General features: G+C 38.4%; 1 protein-coding gene across 1 annotated transcript in view; it reads left to right on the forward strand.

Annotated features, from left to right (window-relative positions):
• Window positions 1-8,583, forward strand: part of TBPL2 (TATA-box binding protein like 2) — a 47,141-nt gene extending 38,558 nt beyond the window's left edge. Inside the window, exons 6-7 of the mRNA XM_069091759.1 lie at window positions 4,319-4,413; window positions 8,485-8,583. Of these exons, the coding sequence (XP_068947860.1) occupies window positions 4,319-4,413; window positions 8,485-8,561 (172 nt within the window). The 3' untranslated portion in view covers window positions 8,562-8,583. The remainder of the gene's footprint in view (window positions 1-4,318; window positions 4,414-8,484) is intronic.
• The last annotated feature ends 5,820 nt before the right edge of the window (window positions 8,584-14,403 follow it).

A 14,403-nucleotide genomic window follows, 5' to 3' on the forward strand; every position in this document is an offset into this window, starting at 1 on the left:
CAGAAGAGGAGTGTTCACTTGCTAGAACTAATAAAGTTAGCAGAGGGACAGAAATTCAGAAGTAGGAAGGGAGGGAAAGGAGGGGTTGTGGAATGAAGATGACAAGAGTCAGGTGACCAAGCTATGTGAGTAGTCTCATCTAATTCCTATTTTAGAGCCTATATTAACAAACCAGAACTGCCTCTCTAGACTACAAGGATTCTTAGCCTCTGTGTGTGTGTGTTTGTGTGTACACACACAAATATACATATACATTATGTGTATATATACATATATTTATGCAGATATATAATAACTATGTTTCTATAGAATTGTTTTCCTTTGTAATCCTACAGATTTTTTTTTGTACTTAAAAACAAACACTACTCTAAGGCAGAGTCTGTGGACTCCACCGTAGACCACCAAAGGAATCCATGGCATAAAAAAAGGTTAAAAATCTCTGCTCTAGAGCATTTTCATGACTCCTTAGCCCCATCTTGACTATGGGATTGCATCTGGTTATGATATGTATGAGGTGCACAGGGTCTCCTTAGTCTCATAGCCTCCACACTGTGTGCAAATCAGCTTGGAGCCAATTTGATTTGCAACGAATGGGCACTTATTTTAGAGACTAGGGAAAGGAAAGGAAGTGTGGCAACTACATCTCAAGGACCTGCATGTTTCACTCTTATAATCCTCATGTTTAATAATAACAGCATTTCATGTTAATAGCAAAATATTTTCAAGTTTGCTAAGTACTTTCTTATTTAACCTTTCAAAGCTGCCCCCGTCAGGTATCTCACTTTAGATATACTCTATTGGTTGTCAAATCAACCTCATTATTTAGAAGCAGCTAGATGATGCAATGGATGGAGCCTCCAGTTCTGAATCAGGAAGACCTAGGTTCAAATCCAGTCTCATATACCTAACAACTATGTGATCCTGGTCAAGCTCTGTCTGCCTCAGTTTCTTCAACTGTAAAATGAAGATTATAACAGCACCTGCCTCCCAGGGTTGTCATGAGAATCCCATAAGATGATATTTGTAAATTCTTAGCATAATACCTGATACACTATAGGATCTCAATAAATGCTTATTCCAAGATAAATAAATAAAGATGCTGGTTTCCTTTTCTTCCACCCCCACATTTATTCCCAGTAATGAGATACCTCTCAGTTTATTCTTGAATGAGTCTGAGATAGATTTGCCACTAGCAGTGGCTGCTACTGTAGCTTTTGAATGACTCTTCCAAAGAGACTCAGCAGGGGTAAGGACTGATAAGGAAAACTTCAGATCAATGGAAAATCATACATGCTATTTATTAACATAGGTAATACATCAGGAAGAAGGGAGTTTGCAGTCCTCAAAGAACCCTGTAGGAAAGTATATAAAAAATCTTTCACTGACACAAATAACCAAACTTTAATTTAGGTTTTTGGCATGTAATTTGAAGGGGTTCAATTTGGTAGCTGGGTATACCTGAACTTAATACTGCCGACTCAAGGCTCAGCATTTCCACAGGTGAGCAAATAGCCTTGTGTAGTTTAGCCCCATGTTTCAATTCCACAAACATTAAATGCACACTATAGGTTAGATGCCTGATTCTGAATTGATATCTTATGATGTACTCCACTGTGAGGATCTCACTGGTTTGTACAGCAAATTGGACTTTTCCAGCAGCTCTGGCTGCAGCTATGTTTGCATGAAGTTCCTTTCTGCCTTCTGTAGCTGCCTTGAGAAACATCCCCCTCAAATACCACAAAATAGCCCCTCTATTTCGATAACATCTTTCAGATTATCATAGACTCACAGATAATGAGAGCTGTGGAAGGGACCTTAGAGATAATTTACTCCTGAAATAAAGGGTTTGAATTAGGTTAACAGGTTGAAGGAATTTAATCACACAGGTAGTAAATATGAGAGCCATGACTTAGAGCTTGCCAGTTTGTTTTTTTTTTATACTAGAGAGCCCTATTCAGCTGGGGGAAGAGGAGGAGAAAGAAAAGAAAGAGGAGAAGGCTCCAGTCTGAGCTCAAGAGGGCAAAGTATGGAGAACATAGACATCTCAGACCAAAAGGCGTCTTTTTTTCTTTTCAGTATATGGCCCTGTAGAACTAGGGCTGCAGAATCACAGGGGCAGTAATTTAGGACCGGAAAGGACCTTTAAATCCATCTGATCCAACTACCTTCTTTTATAGATGAAGAACATGAGAGACAAATGACTTGCCCAAGGTGACACAGATACTAGGCACCAGAGGCAGGATTTGAACCTGGTGTCTCCTGACTGAATATTTAGGGGTCTTTCTACCATATCAAGCTTCCCAGTAGGGAGGAGATATTAAAAGCTCAATTGAGAACTCCATCAGCTAAAAACATTTTAACCTCCACTTTCAAACCAGCTGAATTAAAAGTCAAAAGGATTTGTCCTTATCGCTGTTGGCAAATGTGAGTTAGTGGAAAGAAAAAGATGATCTAGTATTATAGTATCATGGATTTAGGGATAAAAGAGGACATAATAGAGAGCATGCAAAACTAAAGTTTACTAAAAGTAAAATGTTAGGTGGTACTACCAAATGGAGCTCAGTCAAAAACATTAAGCCTCTAATTTCAGTGGATCAGTTGGAATATGAGATTTTATTTATGTATATATTTTAAAACAAATCCTCTCCTATAAAGAAAAGAATTCTCACTTTTACCTCATAATCTGGTTTTTATTAATTTGCCCCTTTGGTTCCTTCCCCAAAAGGGGAGGGATGGGGATGACGCTTTCTGGAATTTGCTTAGGCTATTTCTGCTACATGTTTCTAGGGACAGATGTGTATTTTATGCATAATTTTGTACCTTATAAAAACTTCGCAGTCAAGGGGAGTTTAGAGGTCATTTGGTCACAATCTTTCACTCCATTCAGAATTCCTTTTGACAACGTCCCTGGCATGCAGTCAATCTGCCTCTACTCAAATAATTCTAAAGGCTCTGGCTACTTCACAAAACAATCTTTGCCTTTAATTGATAGCTTTTATTTGTTCTTTTACTTGAGCTGAAATCCATCTCTGTACAATGTCTACCTATTGACAACAGGGTGCACCCGAACTTAATACTGTCCAACTCACAGCTCAACATTTCCATAGCTTAGCAAATGGCCTTGCATAGTCTAGCCCCACGTTTCAGTTCTCTGCTCTTTTTAATCCACATGACAGCCTTTCAGGTTTGTGGGGGAAAATTCAGATATATGTTTTTTTTTTTACTATGCCAACTATCTCCATTTCTCATATGATATGGCTCAGAATCCCCCTCACCATCTTGGTTACATCCTTTGGGCATATTTCACCTTCTTAATGTCTCTTAAATTGTAGACCCCAGAACTGACTGCAACACTGGACACGTGGTCTGCCCAGTATATAGAAACACGGGATTAGGAGTTCTGTCCTTAAGGATATTGTACTTGTGTTGACACACACTGAGACTAGGCAGCCTAGGTCATGCTGATTCATGTTGAGCTTTCAGTCAATTAAAATAGTCTTTTTCAGGTCTTTATATTGTGGGAGTGAGGGACCCCAGGGACCATGGGGAATTCATTATTGTCACCCCCAAAGGACCAAGTTCTAATTTATTACAAAGCCAGAACACACATGGCCCAGACCCTCAAAGGTCAGGAGGACTCATGGGTTTGCCTCTATTGCAGTGCATTAATAAATGAATAAATATTAACTAACTTAATTAATATTGATCAATTTAATCTATTTTGTTAATAAATATTAATACAACTAATAATAAATTAAGATTAAGATTATGTTCTACTTGAACTGAATTAGCTGATGAGTTTATATTCAGATTATTGTAAGATGGCACACTGTTGGGGCAGCCAGGTAGCACAGTGAGTAAGAGCACTGGCTCCAGTGTCGGGATGACCTGGGGATCAAATCTGGGCTCAGATACTTAGCACCACACCCAGAAATAACTGGCCATGTAACCTTGAGCAAGTTACTTAACCCCAATTGCTTTAAAAAGAAAAAAAAAGATGGCATACTGTTATGGGTTTCCATTCCCTGGATATCTTCCAACAAAAAGCCTGGATGACTTTTTGCTGACTATATTGTGAAGAGAATTCTTGTTCAGGCATAAGATGGTACAGGTTGAGCCAGATGGCCTCTGAGAGCCCTTCCAGTCCTGAAATTCTGTGCTTCTTAATAATAGGTTGTATATTATATCTTTCACAATGATATTATGCAAGTGGTATTCTTGAAAATGTTCTAATATGTAATTTTATATAGTGCATTTTAAATATAAAATGAAAATAGTTGTCAAGGACTTATAATCTTTTCTTCTGATATCATAACAGTTATGAACCTGAACTATTTCCTGGACTCGTTTATAGAATGGTTAATCCAAAGATTGTCTTCCTTATCTTTGTGTCTGGTAAAGTGGTATTAACAGGTAAGTTCTGGAAATAACTTATCTTCTACACAAATGCAAATATTTGTTTGTCCTTCTAGGATCTGTAAAAAATATATATGTATATATGTATTTGGTGATTTCAATACTTTTGACATATAGTAAAACTTCATATTGGAGCAGCTAGGTGGCATAATGGTTAGAGTATGGAGGCTGGAGTCAGAAAGAATCATCTATCTGAGTTCAAATCTGTCCTCACACACTTTGTGACCCTAGGCAAGTCACATAACCCTGTTTGCATCAGTTTCATCATCTGTAAAATGATCTGGAGAAGGAAATGTCAAATCACTCTAGTATCTTTGCGAAGAAAACCCCATATTCAGTCATCAAGAGACAACTGAAAACTGTTGAACAACCAAAAAAAAAACCCCTTTATATTAACCCAACTGGTATAGAATTTGTAATTCAGATAGGTATTGCCTGAAGTTGACTTTGTCTTGACAGCCTTTCAATACTGATATAATTACTAAATGTGTATATATTTCTATGTAAATGAGAGAGAGAGAGAGAGAGAGAGAACCTTGAGTGGATATCCCCTGTTGGACCCACTCTATGTGTGCAAGTTGTGGGGATAACACAGGGAGAGGGTTGCATAGGTTCGATTTCAGGGTTTTCTTATAATCAGAGATGTCCAAAAGAAGAACAATTTGCCAAGGGAAATAGGCTTATCTTCCCTAGTGATTCTTAAGCAAAAACTATATAACCATTTGCTTGAATGTTTTATTTTTTTTTCAAATGCTTTATTAATTTCTGATTTACATCATTCATTTCTGCCAGATTTTGAGTTACAAATTTTCTCCCCATTTTTCCCCTACCAACTGCCCAAAAATAGCAGTCCCACAGGCTATCTCCTCCTCCAATCTGCTCTCTCCCATATCTTCTCCCATACCCCCTTTGACTCTTCCAGTAGGGCATGGTGGATTTCTATGCCCCAGTGCCTGTATAACTTATTTCCCAATTACATGTAAAATAGTATTAATAATATAATATATATATACACATATATATTTCAAACATTTGATTTTAAAACTTTGAATTCCAGATTCATTCCCTTCCTCCCTTGTCACCCACCCTTACTGGGAAGATAAGCAATTCGGTATAGGTTGTACATGCGTAACTAATGCAAAACATTACCATAGTAAATATATTGTAAAAGACTGACTATATTTCCCTCCCTCCTATCTCACCTCCCACTTGTTCCATTCTCTACTTTGATTCCGTCCCTTTTCAAAAGTGGGTGCTTCCAATTTCCCTCCCCCCGAGCCTGCCCTCCCTTCCATCATCACCCCTCTTATCCCCTTCCCCCCTACTCTCTTGTAGGGGAGATACCCTATTTATTGTGTATGTCATTCCCTCCCCAAGCCAAATTCAGTGAGAATAAGGTTAACTCATTCCCTTTTGCCTTCCTATTCTTCCCCTCCATCATAACCATTTTCCTTTGCCTCTTTTTTTTTTTTGCCTTTTGGAGGGCAATTGGGGTTAAGTAACTTGCCCAAGGTTACAAGGCTAGTTTTTGTGTGTTAAGTGTCTGAGGCCAGAACCGAACTCAGGTCCTCCCGACTCTAGGGCTGGCGCTTAACTCACTGTGCCACCTAGCTGCCCCACCCTTGCCTCTTCTTCATGACATAGTTTACCCCATTCTGTCTCTCCCCATCTCCTCTCATTATATTCCTCTCTCACCTTTGATTTCACCTTTTAAGTATCATCCCTTCCTATTCAATTGATCCTGTGCCCTCTATCTAGGTATACCTGTAAACATATATACACACATTCACATATGTATTCATATGCCCATATACCCTCTTACATAGACATATAAATGTATATATATATATATATATATATTCCCTTCAACTATTTTCATACTGAGAAAAGTTTCATCAGTTATAATTATTATTTTTCCACATAGGAATGTCAATAGTTAAACTTTGATAAGTTCCTTATGATTTTTTGTCCCTGTTTACCTTCTTGTGCTTCTCTTGCTTCTTGTATCTGAATGGCAAATTTTCTATTCAACTCTGGTTTTTTCATCAAGAATGCTTGAAATTCCTCTCTTCCATTGAATGACCACATTTTCCCCTGAAACATGACACTCAGTTTTGCTGGGTAGGTGATTCTTGGTTTTAATCCCAGCTCCCTTGACCTCCGGAATATCACATTCCAAGCCCTGCGATCCCTCAGTGTAGAAGCTGCCAGAACTTGAGTTATCCTGATTGTGTTTCCACAATATTCAAATTGTTTCTTCCTGGCTGCTTGTAATATTCTCTCCTTGATCAGGGAATTTCAGAAGCTGGATATTATATTCCTAGGAGTTTTCTTTTTGGGATCTTTTTCAGGGGTGATGGGTGGATTCTTTCAACCTCTATTTTGCCCTCTGGTTCTAAAACATCAGAGAAGTTTTCCTTGAGAATTTCTTGGAGGATGATTTCTAGGCTCTTTCTTTGATCATGGCTTTCAAGTAGTCCAATAATTTTCAAATGATCTCTCCTGGATCTATTTTCCAGGTCAGTGGTTTTTCCAGTGAGATATTTCACATTGCCTTCTACTCTTTCATTTGTTTGGATCTGTTTAACAGCATCTTGATTGCCCATAAAGTCATTAGCTTCCATTTGCTCCAGTCTAATTCTGAAGGAATGGTTCTCCTCAGTGAGCTTTTGAGATTCTTTTTCCATCTGGCAAATTTGGCTTTTTAAGGCATTCTTCTCCTCATTGCCTTTTTGAACCTCTTTTGCCATTTGAGTTAGTCTGTTTTTTAAGGTGTTATTTTCCTCAGTCAGACTGTTGACTCTGATTTCATAATTTTCTTGCAGCGTTCTCATTTCTCTTCCCAATTTTTACTCCACTTCTCTTATCTGCTTTTTAAGGTCCTCTATGGCCTGTAACCAGCTTGAATTTTTCTTGGAAGCTTTTGGTGCAGCAGTTCTGACTTCATTGTCTTCCTCCTGTTCCATGCTGTTCTCCTTTTTGTCCCCAAAATAGGAGTCTAATGTTGGATTGCTCTGCTTGGTTTGCTTCCTTTGCCTGGTCATGTTGCCACTCAGTCACTTGATCCCTGGGCTTTTTGCCACAGTAGGACTCTGCCACCAGACAGGGGAGCTTCATTCCAAATGCTGGGGTTTTCTCAGCTGCTGGAGGTATTAGATGGGTGCCTTCTCTGAAGCCTCCACACACTCTGGCAAGCTGGTCACACACCCCAGGACCTCCACCCTAGACTGCAATCCAGATCCAAGCAGGTTAAAGCAAGAGCGATTACCTCTCATACTGGTCACTTGGTCCCCCTACACTCTGCAGGCCAGGAGCTGAAGCTTCCATATGATGGCAGCTATGCCACAGCCCTCAGCAGCTTCTCGCCCCAGGGGCAAAACCCGACACACTCCCAACTACTGGGTCCCAAAGTCCATACCACACTAACCTCTCATTTTGTCCTTGGCACGTATGTGTTGATAATTCTGGATCGCCACAGCTGCTGGTGATCTGGAGTCCCTTCCACAGGTGGTTGGTCAGGCCCACCCTGGGGCTAAAACCTCGGCTGGGCTCAGTTCCCAAAGTGCTGCGCTGGCCAATTCCTGCCAGCCTGTCCTCAGTGGGAGGTTAGCTTCTCTGTGTCATTTTGTGGGTTCTGTAGCTCCAAAGTTTGTTCAGAGTCCCCTTTTACATGAAATGTAGGTGGTGGGAGCCAGAGACCCACAGAGGTCCTGTTTTTACTCTGCCATCTTGACTCCTCCCCAGCTGCTTGAATGTTTTAAGTGGGGTTCCTTCACAGTATAGATTGGACTTTTAGTGACCACTGATGTCTAACTGACGTTTAACTAATATTCTGTGAACTAGTTGTCATATCCTCTTGTCTTTATACTACACACATACCCACATTATTTTCCTAAACTAGGACAACTAAACAGAAGGTAGCCATAGTATTTTGTGCTATTTAACTGGTAATAACTCAGTGAAGTTTGAGTTAAGCAGAAGAGCTATGACTTTGGTTTTTAAAATAGAATCTGTTCTATCTTAAAGACTACACATGAATAAACTGAATAAATTTTATATTTTTTGTAGGTGCCAAAGAGCGTTCTGAAATCTATGAAGCATTTGAAAATATCTATCCCATTTTAAAGGCTTTTAAAAAAGCCTAAATATCATTTTTTTCAAAACTCTTAGAAAATTGTTAGTTTGTATGTACACAAAAATAACCAGTTAAGGCAGATTTTTCTATTATTAAAATTGGCGTTACACTGAACCAGTTTGCTGGTTCATGACTATTCACAATGTAAGCTTAAACTTGAAATGTTTCATTAAAGTATGCTGCTATCTCAACAGCCACATGAAAACCAACCCTTTCTAATCTTTCTCTAATCAATTTGTTGAAAATGCCTAAGTAATGAAAAAAAGACTTTTTTTTTATAACTTCGGAACATTACTTTTGCATTTCATTTTTTGAACTTGGAAATATAAATTTACTTTAAAAATAAAATGTACTAGAGATAGCATATATTTTTTGAGAGGTTCAGGACTGATATTTTCTAGTATAAAAAATTTCAATGTGCACTGTTATTAACTAATTAATAGGCAGTTTTTTTGTTGAAATCTTTTTGTTGAATATGTCATATACTCTAAAAATAAACATTCTGTAAAAATGATATTTGTAGCAATGTGTGTAGGAAACGTACGGGTGTTGTTTTGTTTTACCCACGTAGGTTGTATGCCCACATGAGTCAGTCTAGATGTGGCTCACAGGGAGGCAAGGTTTCTCTAGAGACTTTTCCCCCTACTCTTCTCCGGAGATGACACTTTGGTTCCTGCCAGGAGGAGAAACAAGAGGTTGGGATCAGAGACTGGCCACACTGCTTTCCTGAGAGAGAGAGTGTGTGCTAGTTTAAATTTAAATCTATCGGGGCGGCCAGGTAGCACAGCGAGTAAGAGCACCGGCTCCAGTGTCGAGAAGACCTGGATCAAATCCGGGCTCAGATACTCAGCACCACACCCAGAAATAACTAGCCATGTAACCTTGAGCAAGTTACTTAACCCCAATTGCTTAAAAAAAAATTTAAATCTATCTGCTGCCTTAAATATTGTTCGTCTAGAGAAAAGAATTTTTAGTTTCAAGGTGCTCTGTTGCCATCCCTTAATGGGAAAGAAGTGCCCCAAGCTATATATCCAAGATTTGACCCCCTCCCCACCAAGATTCCAGTTCCACAATGAACACACATGGCAAATGCCAAGTGAACTCATTATCCAAGTCGGTAGAAAAACAAATCAGAGAGGTTATACATAGGAGAATATATACCAGATAATACACATGAGCAACAAATGATGCACTTTCCCATGGGGAGCAAGAAAACTCAGTTCCACCACATCTTACCCAAGGGAAAATTGCTCAAAATCTCCAGTATGGTAAGCTGGGCAAAGGGGCCTGATTGAAGTGCCAGCTCTACTACATGTCAGCTTCTTTCCGGAGTCTTTCTCCCTCCAGGGAGCTGAAGAAAATCTGGAATAGTGTACCTTCTCTCTAGAAGCTAGAAGCCAAAAAAAGCAACCAAATAAACAAACAAAAAACTCTCTTCTCTCCAGCTGTCATCTACTCTGCCCTGCCCTTCATGCAGGCATGGAACATTGATTAATCAGTCTCCACCAGGGAGTAGAGAATCCCATGCATCTGGGCCTTTGAGGCAAAGTTTACATGTGTAGACTTAAGTGTTTGTACAAGATTAAGATCTATTCACATGTCATAGCTAGATAGACATTCAAAGCACTTGTGTTTCTAGTCTGATGTAACATCTAATTGATGCTCATTGTTGTAGCAACTAGAGGCAGAGATCCTGCTGATGAACAAATAGGAAGAATGACAATCTAAACTAGAAAACTGAATCTCCTATCTTGCCTTACAAAAATTCTAGTAAATAACAAAAAATGGATAAATGTTGAAATAAAGCTTTTGATAAAAGGTAAATTAATATTAGTATTGCTAAGTCATATTCAGTTGCAGTAATTTTCAACCTAATTTGTTCAAAGAAAATTTTCCTTCACAATCTAGTAAGAAATTTTAAAATAGTCTTAAGTTTTAAATACCTAGTTAAGGGAATTATCCATTATAATGATTTATCAGGGATAATGATATGGAAACTAAGAAAACAAGACAAGTAAGCAGAATTGTAGTACATTTCCAATGCTTTTTTGATAAATATATTAGCAATCAAACATGCCATGAATCTACTGTCAAGATGAATTGTAGGAATTAATCTGAAAGTCCACAATCAACTAAAATCCATTAATATTTATTACATGACTTTTTATTTCCATGAAGAAATAGCATCATTCAGTTTTTAGTCACTAGAATTTTTCACTTATGATATTCTACCAAGATTGGCAATTTAGCAATTAGCAAAGATCCCTTTACCAAGTAAGTAGTCCTAGAGGTAACAAGGATCAACTTTATTCACTTGTAAGTGACTCTACAGTTTGCTACTTGATCCTTTGGCATGTTCATTCTCATCATCATGAGTTCTAAAGTAATATGGGGCCATGTTTGGATATTTCTTGATTGATAAATTCACTAATTACTAAATTGGAGTATTTGTCAAGCTCCAAGTCCCTCTATCCCAGTTTATTAACTTTTATTATTACTTGATAAACTGGAGGAAGCTCCCTTTTTTTCAAACAATTGCACATCTGTCAAAACTCTTATTCTTGGGGCAGTTAGGTGGTGCAGTGAATAGAGCACCAGCCCTGGAGTCAGGAGGACCTGAGTTCAAATTTGGCCTCAGATGCTTAACATACTTACTAGGCGTGTGACTTTGGGCAAGTCACTTAACCCCAATTGCCCTCCAAAAAGCAAAAAAACAAAACAAAACAAAAAACCTCTTACATTCTAGGCTTTGATAATATTAATTGCCAGACCTACAACTTATTAACATTCTAATAATAATAACACAAAGGCATAAGTTTTTAGTTTATTTTTTTAACAATCTTTTAATCGTGAGGAATATTATAGCCAAGGGGGTTACCACTAACTTTCCTTGTAACTACAGATGACATCTAAAAACACTTTCAGTTCACTGAGGATAGCAATTAATTTCTCTTCTGAAGAACTATCCATCATCTTCATAAAAGTTAAGACAATTTCATTAGGAAAGAAGTTATTTTCATTTTCTTTCTGTCTTCTTTTAATAGTCTTCCAAGCTCTCTCCTCATAGAATTAGTTAAGTTTTCCAAATCTCAATAAATTCTCTTTATAATGTTTCCTTCACAATGGGTTAAATAGTTCTCAAAAAAAAGGGGGGCATTTTCTTAATCCTTGTTCTGTCTTCTTTTTTTCTAAAACCACCATCAACTTTTTCTTGTCAGTCTTAAAACTGCCAACCCAACCTCCCATCTGCTCAACATCCCATTTGACTCTTATAGCTACAGTAACAGTAACTCTAGCTTCTGTAGGAGAGGTTACTAGTGCTGGTATTACAGATGCAATCCAAGTGTCAATTAAGCCTAGCCACTTGTCTTCAAACTTCAAGACATGACTAATGTCTCTCCTCTGCTTGAACATCGCTCTCTTCTAGAATAAAATATTAATTTCTCCATCAAGCACTTTACAATCTTCCACAATCTAGCCCCCATCTCCCTTTCCAGGATTATCTAATATTATTATTATTATCTAATTATTATATAATTAATATAGATAATTATAATTATCTAATATTATTATCTAATATTATTATCTAATATTATTCTCATTTGTGACCCTTCTACATTCTAGCCAAATTGACCTATTTATTAGCTGTATAATATAAAATGGAAACCGATTATGGTAAAAATATGTTTATTAAACTATTTTTTAAAAACAAAGTCACAATTCCCAAATTAAGCTTCCCCCCTCAAATAAGGCATCCCTTAATTCTGTCTTCAACCTCAAACTATGTAACCTTCCCCCCCCTTCAAAAACCAAGATATGTTGTAAAACAGCAGTTCCCAACTTTTTTGTTCTGTGAACCTTTCACTCCAAAATTGTAGTGTGAACCCCTGGGTTTCATACTCTAGTGATACTCTTTTAAATTTTTTTCACTAAGTGCCTACAATAACCACAATGAGAACTTTTCTGCAGAAAAAGCTTGAAATTGCTGCAGAAACAAAGTATAATGCTTCAAACATGCACATGCTTGTCACAAAGGAAAAATGTATCTGTAACATAATTGGCCATTATTTACTGCTTAAGGCACCATCAAAGAAGTGAATCCCTTGAACCATCATAAACTCCCAAGGGTTTCTGGAAGTGCTAAATGGGAACCAGGGTTACAGAGCAATGCCTGGAACTATTCAGTCACTAGTCTATCAATAAAAATTTTACTTCCAGCTGTTATGTGCACCAGCCAACATAAAAAGGCACTTATGAGTAATAGGTTTTCTCTGACTCTCAGATTTGTTTTTCTCTCCCCTTTATTTAGTTTGGCCTCTTTTGTTATTGGTCACTCTCTTTAGTCTAAAATCTAAATTGAAAATCTTTAGTCTAAAAAAGGTGGCTTTATCTAATCAGATTAGCATTGCTCTAGGAAATTCTGGCCCTTACAATCTACATCAGGATTGAGGACTTTTACCAAGGCAGGTATGGTTGTATTTAATCAAAAAATTGGAAAAGAATATACAGTACATCAGAGCAACTAAGACAAGCATCAACCCTCAGTCTGTGAACCCTTCCCAAAAGAGACAGCCTGCCACCTGCCCTTGTCAGTTGGCAAGATCAGGCTTGAGATCTGTTTTTCCTTCTAACCCAGAGAGCCACATGCCTTGCCTCTGGCAAACAAGCCAAAATGCAGAATCTCTGAGCAATACTCACACGCTCAAATTCAAACTTCTCTCCCATGATATTCCTTGGAAGGGAAGGAGTCCTGCGACTGCTCTTCTTTATTCACCTCTGTTCAGATCCCTGACGAAAGTATGCTACTTAGGATGACCCTCAATTCTTTAATATTTTTTATTAACTTATTTGTTTACTTTTAAGTTTACAAGATTCAGTTCTACAATCTCCTGAATTTCAAATTTTCTCCCCCTTCCTCCATTGCAGCATGTAATCAAATATAGGATCTGCAAATACCTTCCCATTAAACATTAAGTTGTGGAGAAGGATTATAACCTATGGGACTGACAATGGGAAAGAGGAAAGAAAACAAGAAAAAGAAAAAGAGCCTTACCTTGTGGCTGGGCCCAAACCTCTGTTACTTGACTTCCCACTCTTGAGTCTATCAAAATATCAATCCACCTTGAACTGGCCTAGCCCACCATTGTCTGTAGTCTCCAGGTAGCCTTCAGCAACTTCCCACCCTTAATCACTCATTGACCTCATCTGTCTTCTCCTGAAGACCCTCCCCAAAGTCCTCCTCTAGACCACCCTTAGATTTCTCCCACAACCTTCTGTATATAAGACCCCATCTTGTCTCCATGTATGTGAGAGCTCCATAGAATGACCTAGCACAGACTTACTCTGTGTCTAATACAAGTGAACTTTTAATAAACTTTACTTTTCTTTGGCTGAGAGAAGGCTTGAGTCGAATTCATTCGGCAGGACCTGGCATGTTGGTATTTTGGGGTCTCCAGAGCAACCCTAACCCTCTTTCTGGGTAACCTCTTTAGAGAGCAGGTAGTTTGCTTCTGTGTGGGATGAAAGAGTTCAGAGTCTGAATCTGAGCTCAGAAAAGGTCTCTATTCTTTCTCATGAGAAAGGACTGCCCCCCCTGTCGCTCAAATGGCTTCTGCCAGGGAGAGAGCATCAGGTTGAAGCAAGTCCATAGTTATATAACCTTCTAATGCAGAAACCCAACCCCCCAACTGGCCTTCACTCTCTTTGGTAGGGAGGCCTGCCCACAACCTAAGTGCAGGAGTCTATCTTGGAGACAAAGGACACGGAAACATGTGAGTGTTCAATGCAAGGCCAGGAAAGCAGTTTTGTCCTTATTTGGCATATCTTGTACTGAGGTGGCACTGTCTCCATTG

Source organism: Petaurus breviceps, unplaced genomic scaffold (genome assembly GCF_028583685.1).
Source record: "Petaurus breviceps papuanus isolate PSGF00001 unplaced genomic scaffold, PetGlider_PUasm1.0 189, whole genome shotgun sequence".
Classification (NCBI taxonomy): Eukaryota; Metazoa; Chordata; class Mammalia; order Diprotodontia; family Petauridae; genus Petaurus; species Petaurus breviceps.